This window comes from Pelodiscus sinensis, unplaced genomic scaffold (assembly GCF_049634645.1).
Source record: "Pelodiscus sinensis isolate JC-2024 unplaced genomic scaffold, ASM4963464v1 ctg71, whole genome shotgun sequence".
Classification (NCBI taxonomy): Eukaryota; Metazoa; Chordata; order Testudines; family Trionychidae; genus Pelodiscus; species Pelodiscus sinensis.
In genome coordinates this window covers 445,820-459,210 of record NW_027465980.1, presented here as the reverse complement: position 1 = coordinate 459,210, position 13,391 = coordinate 445,820, and the positions used below count along the sequence as shown (strand labels likewise).

At 43.0% G+C, this 13,391-nt stretch overlaps 1 protein-coding gene across 7 annotated transcripts in view; it reads right to left on the bottom strand.

Moving 5' to 3' along the window:
- Window positions 1-13,391, bottom strand: part of TEX11 (testis expressed 11) — a 211,306-nt gene that overhangs the window by 19,589 nt on the left and 178,326 nt on the right. For all 7 annotated transcript variants that reach the window (XM_075917646.1, XM_075917649.1, XM_075917648.1 and 4 more), the window contains 2 exons: window positions 9,931-10,047; window positions 353-425 (listed from right to left, as the gene is read on the bottom strand). In XM_075917646.1, the coding sequence (XP_075773761.1) occupies window positions 353-425; window positions 9,931-10,047 (190 nt within the window). The remainder of the gene's footprint in view (window positions 1-352; window positions 426-9,930; window positions 10,048-13,391) is intronic.

Genomic DNA, 13,391 nt, shown 5'->3' with positions numbered 1-13,391 from the left:
CCAAGTAAACTTTTTTTAAAGAACCTGGGTATTTTTGTACAGACTGGTCTACCACCGTTAGCAAGCCCATAAAATTAATCTGAAATCTTTAGTTCCAAACATGCTGAATCAGACAGCATCTAGACAATGAGAAAGCCAACAAGGGTACAGAAAAAGCATTGTGTTGCCAGCCTCTCCAATTCTTACATCAAATTATTTTGTAATACAGGTGTGTCAAGACTTTTGAATTGAAAAGAACAGTTCTCTGATTCCCAGATCATCATCTTCGAAGCAATGAGTCTTGGAAATACTTGTTCTAGGTATCGTGATTCTACATAATCAACAGCATTTGGTTATAGAATGTCTAGCTTGCCTGTTAGCTTCAGAGCATTCCAGATCTCCCTGCATGCCTGGATGTGTTGAAGAGCCTGAGACAGAAGCTCAATCTATTTTGTGAAAAAAATACATTATTTTTAAACTATGCTTTTAAAATGAAATATGAATATAACTCTCACAGGAAACCTCAGACGAGAAGCCTTCAGAATACCTGGCTACATAATAAATGAAAAACCAAGCATACTCTAATCAATCATCTGAACCTAATCATCTTTTTCTTCTTAAGAGCAGTCTCAGCACCCCATGCAAATCAGCAAGGATCCTTTACACTTGAGGTGCCACCGGACCAGGTATATAGCTCTAGGACAGCAATAAGGGACATGGCTTACATGAACCATCAGCCAGAAAGAGTTTATTCACCTGTGCAGTAACTGACATTCTTAGAGATGATTGTCCCAGTGGGTGCTTCATATCAGGTTGGTGCACCACTGCCGAGCCTGCAATCTGGAGTCTTCAGTGCTGTGACTCTGGGGCCATGTATATGCATGCCTGTAGCCACATGCTATTAGGATGCGTCTAGACTGGCAAGATTTTGTGAAAAAACAGTCGCTTTTGCACAAAAACTTGACAGCTGTCTACACTGGCCACTTGAATTTGCGCAAGAGCATTGACTTTGTAATGTACAAAATCAGTGCTTCATGCGCAAATACTTTCACACTCCCGCTCAGGAAAAAGCCCTCTTGTGCAAGAATACTTGCGCAAGAGGGCCAGTGTAGACAGGGAAGAACTGTTTTGTGCAAAAAAGCCCCAATGGCTAAAACGGCGATCGGGGCTTTCTTGCGCGAATCGCATCTAGACTGGCCACGGATGCTTTTGTGCAAAAGCACTTTTTGCACAAAAGCATCCGTGCCAATCTAGACGTGCTTTTGCGGAAATACTTTTAACGGAAAAACTTTTCCATTAAAAGTATTTCTGCAAAATCATGCCAGTCTAGACACAGCCCTAGTGTGCAGGCACTATGCATATGCGAGCCCTCACACCCCTCAGTTCCTTCTCTACCCTGGAATCATATAGCCTAAAGAAGGACAGAATTATAAAGTAGAGGGGAGGAGGGAGGGTAGTGGAGCACCCACAGGGCACTTATTTTGAAGAACATCAGTAACTGCATAGGTGAGTAACCTCCTCTTCGAGATAGAGATATCCCTGTGGGTGATCCACATCAGGTGACTTCAAAGCTGTATCTCTTTAAGGAGGTAGGGACTTTGGATCTGGCATGAATGCAGTAGATAGAACAGCCTTAGATAATTTGAGGCTAGAGAAAGGTCCTTGAATAAGTGCATAGTGCTTTGCAAATGTGTGTTCTGATGACCAGGTAGCAGCTGTACAAATGTCTGCTATAGGGACCTTTTGTAGAAATGCTACAGAGGTAGACATGGCTCTAGTTGAGTGTGCTCTTATTCAGTCAGGAGGATTAACACCTGATAAGGAGTAGCAAAGTCTTATACAGTCTGAAATCCAGTGGGAGAGTCGCTGAGCTGAGATGGCTTGACCTTTATTGTGATTTGCTATGGAGACAAACAATCTAGGGGTATGTCTACACTACCCTCCTAGTTCGAACTAGGAGGGTAATGTATGCATACCGCACTTGCTAATGAAGCCCGGGATTTGAATTTCCCGGGCTTCATTAGCATAAGCGGGGAGCCGCCATTTTTAAATCCCCGCTGTTTCGAACCCCATGCAGCGCGGCTACACGGGGCTTGAACTAGGTAGTTCGGACTAGGGTGCCTATTCCGAACTACCGGTACACCTCGTTTCACGAGGAGTAACGGTAGTTCGGAATAGGCGCCTAGTCCGAACTACCTAGTTCGAGCCCCGTGTAGCCGCGCTGCATGGGGTTCAAAGCAGCGGGGATTTAAAAATGGCGGCTCCCCGCTTATGCTAATGAAGCCCGGAAAATTCAAATCCCGGGCTTCATTAGCAAGTGCGGTATGCATACATTACCCCGCTAGTTCGAACTAGCGGGGTAGTGTAGACATACCCTAGGAGAGGACCTGAATGGTCTTGTGCATTGTAAATAGAAAGAACGTGCCCTGCGCATATCAAGTGTGTGCATATTTGATTTAAGCGAGTTACCGTAGGGTTTGGGGAAGAAGGTAGGGAGGTGTAGTCTGATTCAGGTGAAAGAATGATAGTACTTTGGGTAAAAACTTGGGGTGGGTCCGTAAAGTCACCTTGTCTTTGGAAAAAGAGATGTAAGGGGGATCTGCCATAAGTGCTGCCATTTCCCCTACTTGTCTGGCCCATGTAATGGCTACAAGAAAGCCTGTTTTGTTTTCATAGAAAGATGCAAAAGGGAGCAGGTGGCCACTGGCTCTGTGATGGATAGGAAGAGTACTAGCCAGCACCCGTTGACTAATGGGTTAAAATTAGGTAGCTAGCAAGGGTGTTGGCACGGATACGGTAATGAAATTTAAATTGGATATAGATACCCAGTCTGTTCTTCCTTTGTGGGGATTTCTAAGAAAAAGGCTGGAGAGAGCAGATGCAGGGATCAGAATTACCATGCCTATAAGAAATATTGGACATGGGAATGAACTGGACCTTGAAGTACAGATAAGCATGTATCATGAGTAGAAGGAAAAGAGTATCTAGTCACAATCGGGGTATTTTTCTTTATTTAGGTTGTTTAGTTTAAACTCCTCTTTGTGAATCCATGCCTCCCCCATTCACTATCTGAAAGATGTTCCCAGAGATTTTCTGTGTTTTAATTAGTTTTATTTAATTGCTCTGTACACCTATCAACCAAGTATGCTTTATCAAGTATATTTTTTGTTTGTTAATAAAAATCACTTTTTTTAAGGTGATGATTTGATTCTTGTGTCCTGGAAAGTAACAGGGAGTCTCTGTGTGTATTTGCTTGCGTAAGACTGGGCACTCAGCCACCAGAGACTGCAGCTTGTTTTTCTCTTTTCTTTTTTCAAACTCTTTTGGGGCAAAAGAGCTTTGGGTACCCCTAGAGAAGGAATTCAAGTTGTTCCCTCCTGTTTTTTAGGGTGAAATCACTTGATGGTGGCAGCTTTTTGGGTTTTCTTTTCTCAGAGCCACTGCATCTGTGACTCTGGGGAGTTTTTATTTGTAAGCAGAGCCTATAGAGGCAATATATTTAAGGTCTTTGCAGGCCTCCACCTTTGGTGCTCCGAGTGCCAGAGTGAAGAATAGCCCTGACAGGCTCAAATAGGGTTTTGGTGAGAGTATTTAAAACTAAGTAAAGGTCTCAAGCTTGCACTGGTGGAACCACATATGGATAAAGTGCCTGGAGGCCTTTGATGAACCTCTTACTAAGAGAATGTGCAAATATAGAGGTAACATCTATTTTAAGATGAAAAGTCATTATAGAGCAAGGTGTACCTTGATGGAACTCAGTGCAGGACCAGCTTGTTTAAGGTTCAACAAACAGTCCAAAATTAAAGGTAATGGAGATGTGGATGGGTTAGCCTGTCAATGTGAGCTCCATATTGAGAATGTTTTCCACTTCTGAAGGTATGCTTTATGAGTGCTCTGCACTTTACTGTGCAGCAGGACACGCTGGACCTGCTGCGAGCACCCTAGCTTCTGTGTGGAAAACTACTGAGGAGCCATGCATGTGGCGATTTGGAAGATAGGTCCGACTTCCGGGCTGAAAGAAGAGATCCAGGTAGCAGGGCAGGGGAATTGGTGATATGTGCACATTTTGAGCAGAAAGGGGAACCAGGGTTGCCATGGCAAAAAGGTGCTATCATAATTAAGTGTGCTTTGTCCCTTTGTGCCTCGATAACAACCCTGTTGCTGAGAGGTGGGGGGGGGGGGAAGGCATATAGATCAGGAAGGCATCTCCCAGGGAACCCTTCCCTATGCCACCTCTGGAACAAAAGCAAAGACTTTTTGTTGTTCTGGGTGGCAAAAAGGTCTATGGTGGGATGACCCCACTGTTGGAAGACCCACGAAAGGATATCTGGGCAGCGCCCTGCTTAGAGCATTGATCATGGTATTGAGGTTGCCCGGAAGGTGTACAGTAGTGATAGTTACACCATGTTTTAGGCACTGATTCCAAAGTGCAATTGCTTCTGTACATAGGGTGTGTGATCAAGCTCCACCCTGACGGTTTCCTTAAAACACTGCAGCAACTTTGTCTACATATAGCCTCTCATGATTGTTGTTGATTATAGGAAGGAGTATCTCACACACATATCTTACTGCTCGCAATTCTAGCACATTTATGTGGACATCGCTGCCTATTCTGGACCACAGCTCCTGAGCTGTGTGATGCTGCAGGGCTCCCATGAGGGAGCATCCATCATCATGGAAACAGACGGTTCTTCAGTAAGGAATGGAACACCGGAACACAGATTTTTTTGTATCAATCACGAGAAAAGAGTCCGCTTTATTGAAGATGGGATGATAAGGGACTTGGATAATGGGTGAATATTGGGCTTGTAAGATTGTCCTGAGCCTCCCCTGCAGGCACCTCATATGTATGCAAGCATTTTTTACCATAAAGTTGCAAGCTGCCATATGGCCCAGGAGCTGGAAACAGTCATGGGACATCATTTTGGGAGAGGACTGCAACTTCCTGACCAATGGCACTATCTTGTGAAAACGCTGTGTAGGAAGGGAAGCGAGTGCACATGGGGAATCAAGGTAAGTGCCTATGAACTGAATCTTTTGAGTAGGGATCAAATTTGATCTGTTTTCATTTATCTGCAGCCATAGATATTAGAAGACGTGTCTTGTGATCAAGAGGAAGCATCGAGCACCAGTTTTGGAGCGCGCTTTGAGGAGACAGTCGTCAAGGTAAGGAACTATGATAACAGTTTGTTTCTGCACGTACAGTGTAACAACTGAAATCACCTTTGAAAAAATTATTGGAGCTGTAGAAAGGCCAAATGGTAGGACCTTGTACTGATAATGTTGAGTACTTAAAACAAATCGAAGAAATCATCTATGAATAGGATGAATGGAAATATGCATCTTGCAAGTCGAGGGATGAAAACCAGCCACCTCTTTCCAACACTGGTATGATGGTGGCAAGTGTTACCATCTTAAGCTTTTGCTTTTTAACAAATTTGTTCAGTGCTCGTAAATCAAGAATGGGTCACCATTCTCCCAACTTATTCTCCATGAGGAAGTTATGGGATTAAAAACCTTTCCCACTATACTGAGCGGGGAGAAACTCAATTGCCCCTTATTGTAAAAGATGGTCAACCTCCTGTTGGAGAAGATCCTCATGAGAGTGGTCCCTGAAGAGGGACTGGATAAGGGAATGGGAAGGAGGTGCTGACAAGAAGGTAATCGTATATCCAACCTTGATTAACTCGCTTATCAGATGTTATCCTTCTCTAGTTGTTAAAAAATGGTAGAAGATGGTGCTAGAACAGTTTAGATGTCACAGATGGCATTGGAATGGGTGAAAGGTTTTCATGACCCTTGATATATGTCTCAAATTTGCTTAGTGGATTGTTGTGACTGTAGTGAATTATTAGAAGACTGATGTTGGCCCCTGCCTCTAGAATGGCTCTGTTGAAGTTGATCCAGCCTGTTGTATTGTTGAGTATAGTAAGAATATCTTGGTCTAGGGTATGGTTGACACCTGTATTGTTTTCTTCTTGTATTTGCAGGATTATGAATGCCAAGAGACCAGAGGGAGGCTTTTATGGAATGTTGCACTTCATTGGTGTTAGCTGTGGATAGCTTTTGCCTGTAGAATGGAAGGTCCTCTACAGTGGACTGGATTTCTCTGCAGAAGACTCCAGAGTTGAACCACAAGGCTTTTCTCATGACAACAGCTGTTGCCAGAGAACGAGCTGCTTTATCGGCTGTATCTAACACAGTGGCCTGAAGGGCCATTCTTGAGATTGCATGATCCTCTGTGACCCTAGCTTTAAATTGCTGCTTCTTGGCCTCAGGAATATCTGAAATAAAATCATTTAATTTTATGTAATTCCTGTAGTCATATTTGCTAAGTAGTGCTGCATAATTTGCAACTTGGAATTGTAGTGTGTAATTTTTTTGATTACCTGTTGTGTTCCCTCCCTCTGGGGCATCTCGTATTGGCTACTGTTGACAGACAGGATACAAGACTAAATGGATGTCTGATCTTAGCCAGTATGGCCGTTCTTATGTTTTGACAGAACAGATCAAGTCTTTTGCTGCCACATCAAATGGGGGTCGATCTAAAGTGATGCTGCTTACTCTTTTAGTGGGCTGCTTCCACTACCAGGGAGTTAGGTGCTGAGTAGGTAAAAAGAAACTCTGACCCTTTTGGGGGGAAACATAATATTTTTTATCAGCCCATTTACATGTTGGGGTGGCTGCTGCTATGGTTTCCCAAATTGTCTGTGGGTTCCATGATGGCTGGGTTAATTGATAGACCAGTGGTCCCCAACCTTTTGGGGCTGCTGCTCGCCCAGGGGTGGGGCTGCTCACGCGCTGCGTGCCTGGGAGTAGGGGTCGCCCATGCTCCAGGTGCTTGGGGCTGGCACCATGCTTGTGCCACGCGCCCAGGGGCGGGACCGGCCCAGATTGTTTGGCGGGCACACACCAATGGTCTGGCGGGCGCCGTGGCGCCCGTGGGCACCGCACTGGGGACAACTGTGATAGACCTATCTTGGAAGTCGTGTGAGTTAATAAAATGTCTGTCAATTCATGTTAGTTTGTGGACACTTCCTGGATGGAAATATTGAATTTAGCCCATAGACGTTTTAAAAGGTCCTAAAAATGTGAGAAATCGTCTGCTGTAGTTGGTGGAGAAGGCAACACTGCTTCAATCGGGAAGGATGATTCATTGGTGTCAGGTGAGGTATCCGATGATGGGTCAGACTGGTCCCCTTGTACAGTACATTATCATTGAGGGGATGGAGATTGTGGTAGTAGAGATTGTTGTGGTACAGTATGACATTTACAGGATTAATAGTGTTTATGATGAGACTGCCATGGGCTCCAATACTACCACTGCAGTTAAGGCATGCGTGGTGGCATCCCTGGGTTACTGTACCAAGCTGCCATATTTCGGTGTCTGGAGTGTGCAGGATGAGTCCTAGCCAAATAGACAGAGTAATCAGTGGGTGGTGAGTTTTTGGGAGAAAACATGACATATATTTCCTGGTCAGAGTCACTAGAAAACCACTCTGGCAATATATCTGGTCTTGGTGCCAGAGTACCAGGAGAAATGCCAGTGCCAAGAAAAGACAAATTGAAATACTGGAATAAATTGCCCAGGGAGGTTGTGGAATCCCCATCTCTGGAGATATTTAAGAGTAGGTTAGATAAATGTCTATCAGGGATGGTCTAGACAGTATTTGGTGCTGCCATGGGGGCAGGGGACTGGACTCGATGACCTCTCGAGGTCCCTTCCAGTCCTAGTATTCTATGATTCTATGAAAGTTGAGGAGACCAGGAGGTCTCTGTGTTGTGTATACTGCTACGATGGCGTCGACAGTGCTGTAGATGGCTGCACCAATGCCACTTGTAGTGCCATATGATGTCTTGGCACCGAGTGGCCAGGCAATACAGTCGGTGCCATGGTGGTGCTGGAAGTTGTGCTTGGCACTGGAGTCCGCTGCAGTGCCAGTAAAGTAGTGTTGGTGCTGGTAGGTGCCAGCAAAGTAACATCAGTGCTGTGATGTTTGAAGCAAGCAATGTGAAGCCTGAGGCCTCAGAGTGGGATTTTGCAGGACCCGCTTTCATGGCAATGCTGACAGAGTTGTCGTAAGTACGTAGATGTGGCGCTGGAGTTGTTCTCTGCACCATATTTCTTGGATATCAGCATTCAGATGCTGGGGCCCTCTGAGGTAGCAAGGAGGTGCAGGGGTTTTTTGAGGATTTTTTCTCCTTTTGCACCCAAGGTGTATCTGGCTACATGTTATCTTACTGTAGATTGCAATGTAAATTTCTTGGGGCAGGGACACTGATCCAGATCCTCTGGTGGTATAACTCCATTCAGCTACACTGAATTCCACAAAATCAATTTAAAGCAGCTGAGAATTTGATCCAATAGCTTGTATTGTTTGTAAAGCAACATGTACGTTTACTCTCTATTGTGAAAGACTTATATTTTCTAGCATGTATTCTAGGTGAAATAACTAGGCCTGTCAAGCGATTAAATAAATTAATTGCAATTAATCATGTGATTAAAAATTTAATCACGATTAATTGTGTGTGCTGTCCCTTTGAAATGCTGCAGTGGTATTTCAAAGGGGCAGCGCTGCGGAAGCCCAGGATCAGCTGGAGTCCTCAGCTGAACGCAGGCTCAGTGCAGCTGCCTCTCTGAAACGCAGCAGTGGTGTTTCAAAGGGACAGCACCACAGGAGCTTGGGATCAGCTGGAGTCCCCAGCTGACCCCGGAATTTCCAAGGACCAGTACCACAGGAGCCACAGCTGACCCTGGGCTCCATGTAGCACTGCCCCTTTGAAGAGCCAGAGCAGCACCTCAAAGGGGCAGCGGAACACAGAGCTGGGTATCACACAGAGTGCCCAGCTGATCCCCAGCTCTGCGTTGCACTGCCCTTTTGAAGTGCCACTCAGGCACATCAAAGGGGCTCCACGTTGCTGCCCCTTTGAAGTGCCGCTCCAGTGCCTCAAAGGGGCAGCACAACGTGGAGCCGGGGATCAGCTGGAGTGCCCAGCTGATCCCTGGCTCCGTGTTCCACTGCCCTTTTGAAATGCCGCTCCGGCACTTCAAAGGGGCAGTGCTGCATGGAGCCCGGGGTCAGCTGGGGACGCCAGCTGATCCCAGGCTCCTAATGTGCTGCCCCTTTGAAGCGCCGAAGCAGCACTTTAAAGAGGCAGCGCAGCATTAATGCCTGCAATTAACATGTTAATTTTTTTAACGCATTAATCCTGCCCTGCATTAATCACAGGGGTTAACACAGATAAATTTACAGCCCTAGAAATAACAGAATTATAAAAACACCCAAAGAAGCTGTATTTGGGGTACATTAAAAGCCAGATGCAGACCAAGGATTATGATGGATTCTCCATCACTGACAAATTTTTAATTTAGATTGGATATTTTTCTAAAAGATTTGCTTTAGGAATTACTTTGGGGAAGTTCTTTAGCCTGTGTTATACAGAAGGTCAAAATAGATGATTGCAATGGTCTCTTCTGGCCTTGGGAATCTTAGGGTGCATCTGTATTGCACCATTATTTCAAGATAACTAGTGTTATTTCAAAATAATGTCAGCATCTCCACAACCATTCCATTATTTCCAAATAATTTTGAAATAATGGATGTCTTATTCCATAATCTGTAAGCCTCATTCTAGAAGGAATAATGCCTATTCTGAAATAGCTGTTTCGAAATAAGGCATGTGTAAATGCTCCATTGCTGTTATTTCAAAATATCCCCTCATCAGGGCCATTCTAAGTTATTCCTCCCCAGTTTCTCCTGGGGCTCTAAATCGAGATAGCACATCTACATTAGGGAAGTCTGCCTTGGACTAATGTTGAGGTTTCCCTGCAGTGTAGATGTGCTATTTGGAATAACTATTCGGGAATAGCTTATTTCGAAATAAGCATGCAGTGTAGACATACCCTTAGTCTGTGTATGTATAGGGCCAGTTAACAAAATAGCACCATACCTGTTCGGTAAGTGTTAAACTGCATCGCCCCATTTCCAGATCAATTGCAGCAGCCAACAGCAAGCATGTCTTCTGGGCAATCAAAACAGCCTTATCAGAAGGACAAAACTGGGACAACTAAAACAGAAATGTGAATGAATAGCAAGAATACTGTCAGGTCAGCAAACAACAAAGAAAGGAACATTTTCTACTACAGTGAGGGAAAAGAGCAGTTTACTTATAGTTTTCATTTTTCCTTTATCTCCCACTCTTGTGACACTTTTCAGAGGCTCAAGTACCATTTCCTTCCTTCCTACTGATCTTTTTCCACCTAGAGGGCAAGGATTAGCACACTTTTGTTGAAGCTGACCTTTTTGAGACCATTTTGTCTTGGGTTTATACAACAGCAGCAGTAATGACAGCATAATTAGGTAACAAGTACTAAAAGGACACTAGGCAGCAGAGGATAGGTCTTATACTGGACCAACCTCTGCTGGTCGGAGAGACAAGATTTCATACTTTCCAGAAGTTCTTCAAGTTCATTAAGCTTAAAAGCTTGCTTCTCTTACCAATGGAAGTCAGTTAAAGATATTTCTTCATCCACCTTGTCTCTCTAGTATCCTGGAACCACCATGGCTACAGAACCACCACACACATTAATAAAGGGACACTCTCAATCATGCTTTTATATTTTTCCTGTATTGCTAGTGCTCAAAAAGCTCAAAATCACTTTCTGCTTTTCTTATGGGCAAATATTGTTTGTTCCAATGTTCTGTACGTAACTGAAATTAACAAAGACATTTCTTCTTTAGATGGGCATTGTACAACCTCCAAATATGCCTTCCCATTCCAAAAATGGCAACACTTACTTTAAATGGGTCTCTAGTATGCAAACAAGGACTCTATGTGCAGATCTGTCAAGTCTCACTATCTACAGGAGTAACTCCCTGATTTCAAATTTATTTTAAGGCAGATTTTAAAGTCTTTAGGATATATTCTAATTGTTGCAACAGTGAAACACTGGAATAACTCTACTGATTTCAATAAAATCACACCAGATTTACAAGTGTACATAAGATTAAACCAAACTCTCTCTCTCTTGTGTTGACGGATATTTATTCAATCTCTTTTTAAGACACTTAGTCCCCACAATACCTTAGACAGCATATATACTTCTGAGAAGATCGATGCTGCAGAGGTCAATCCTCTGGTATTTGATTTAATGGGTATTGTATAGACCCGTAAATTGAACACTGAGGGCAGCCCTGGTACTCCTCCTGTAATGAGTAACGGAAGCCAACCAGAGTGTTTGCTCTCATTGTCTCCCATTGTGTGGACATCGCCACTGCTTGGTTTAAGGTAAACCAATCCTAGATATGCATTTTGCATTCATCCCAGCAGGGGCTGGACATTACACCAACTATGGGAATTCATACCATTTCAAACCCGCACCAAATAGCAGCTCTTTATTATTTAAATTATTCAGTGAAGTCAAAAATCTGTGGAAATATCCATTCCCTCATCTATTCTGGGAATAGATGAGCCTAAATTACTAGTTTGTTTTCTTTTCATTGACAACTTTTCCTAGCTTTACAGGCAGAACAAAACAGATAATGCTGCACTTGCTCTGAAATCAGGATTGACAGATGGTTGTGCTGTTTTGAAGATTAAGCAGTATTCTAGAACCCTACTTTTAATTTCAGACTCGGGTGACTAGTATTCAGGTAGCTGTTTGGGATGAACTTGCCCAGTATAGAATCCAATTCTATAGAAACTAGCTGTGTACAGACAGACTTTATGTAATTATAATACAGCACATTTCTGGTATACTTTATACATAACGGCTGTATCTACATTGGCACCCTTTTCCAGAAAAGGGATGCTAATGAGGCCAGTCGGAATTGCAAAGTCCAGAATGAAGACAACACAGCATTTCCATCAGCAGCATACTATCTAGAAGATGAAATCCCTGCATAATGCTTGAAGAAGGTGTGAATGTAAGACCAATTAACATTAAAAATGTCCAGAATAAGGGACATTCGTGAGTAATATCATAGAAGTAGATAATAATCTTGTGGAATAGGCCAACACCCTCGGAGGAAGCTGTATATCTGTGTTATAAATCTTCAATATGATACAGTAAGAGATCCACCTACAGTCTCTGGGTGGAAATCACCAAACCTTTGATCTATCTGCAATAGCCAGTCTGGGGCACATCTAAACTACAAAGATTTTTCAAAAGAGAATATGCAAATTCCATGGAATTTGCATATCTTCTTCTGATTGCATTTTCAAAAGAGGATCTTTCGAAATGGAAGTAGTCTGGATGCATTTTTTTCGGGAAAAAACCCAGTTTTGAAAAAAAACACAAACCTTTTTTTAGGTAGAGTGGGGTTTTTTTGAAAAAGGGTTTTAAAAGAAAACAAAAATGCGTCCATGGGAATTTGCATATCCTCTTTCGAAAAATCTTTGTAGTTTAGACATAGCCTAGGTAATTTCCTAAATGATTTAGTGTTGTCTACATAAAAGACCATCACATTCCAATCTTCAAAGTATGCAAAATTGCCTCCTCTCTCAATTGGTGAGGCTTGGGAAAGAAACAGAAGGTGGATAAACCGGTTGATACAAAAATTATATGACACACTGAGTAAAAATTTAGGGTGTGAACATAATGAAACTTTATCCTTGGAAAATGCAATCAGTGGAGAATCTACCGTAGAAAACCTGTTTTATTCACCATAAAAGCTGAGGGAAAAACAAACAAAAATGTCGTCTTGTGAGTTAAACTAATGAAGAAAAAAGTAGCCATTGGCTCAAAGGAAGACTTTATATGACATTTAAGTGCTAAATTCAAATCCCAGATAGCTGTGGGTTCCTTACCTTGCTGATAAATGTTCCCTAATCATCTCAAAAACCTTACAGTTTTAAGATGGAAAAAGAATGAGAATCCTTCAGCAAATGAATGAAACCCTCTGTATAACTGCTACTATAGACACTGATTGAACGGTAGTGCCAGATGTATACAAAGAGACATGTAGCAATGTTCTAGCTAACAGACGCTTATCAATAATAACCTGAAATGGGTCATGCTCATCACCTGACAAATGCTCAATTGGTGATGAATTTGAAATAATCTGAATGATTTATTTAGGCATAAAACTTAATAGTTCACACATCTAAATCAAAGAGTCATGGATGAGTTAGTCTTTCTGCAAAACTGATAAAGAAATTTGTGGTCTTTATCATATAGTGTGGCCTTTAAAGTGTTATCTGGCACATTTGTTGACTGTTGCATAACGAGGGATGTAAGAGAGTAGTCAATTAGTCGACTACCTGATAAGCTTAAGTTTATCAGGTAGTTGAGCTGACTACTCACATTCTCCCCCTCTTGCTGCCTCTATATCAGAAGCAGCGGGGGGCTGGGGAGAAAGCAGGAGTCAGTTCCGGGGAGGGGGACTTAAAAGCCAGTTCCCCCGAGCCCT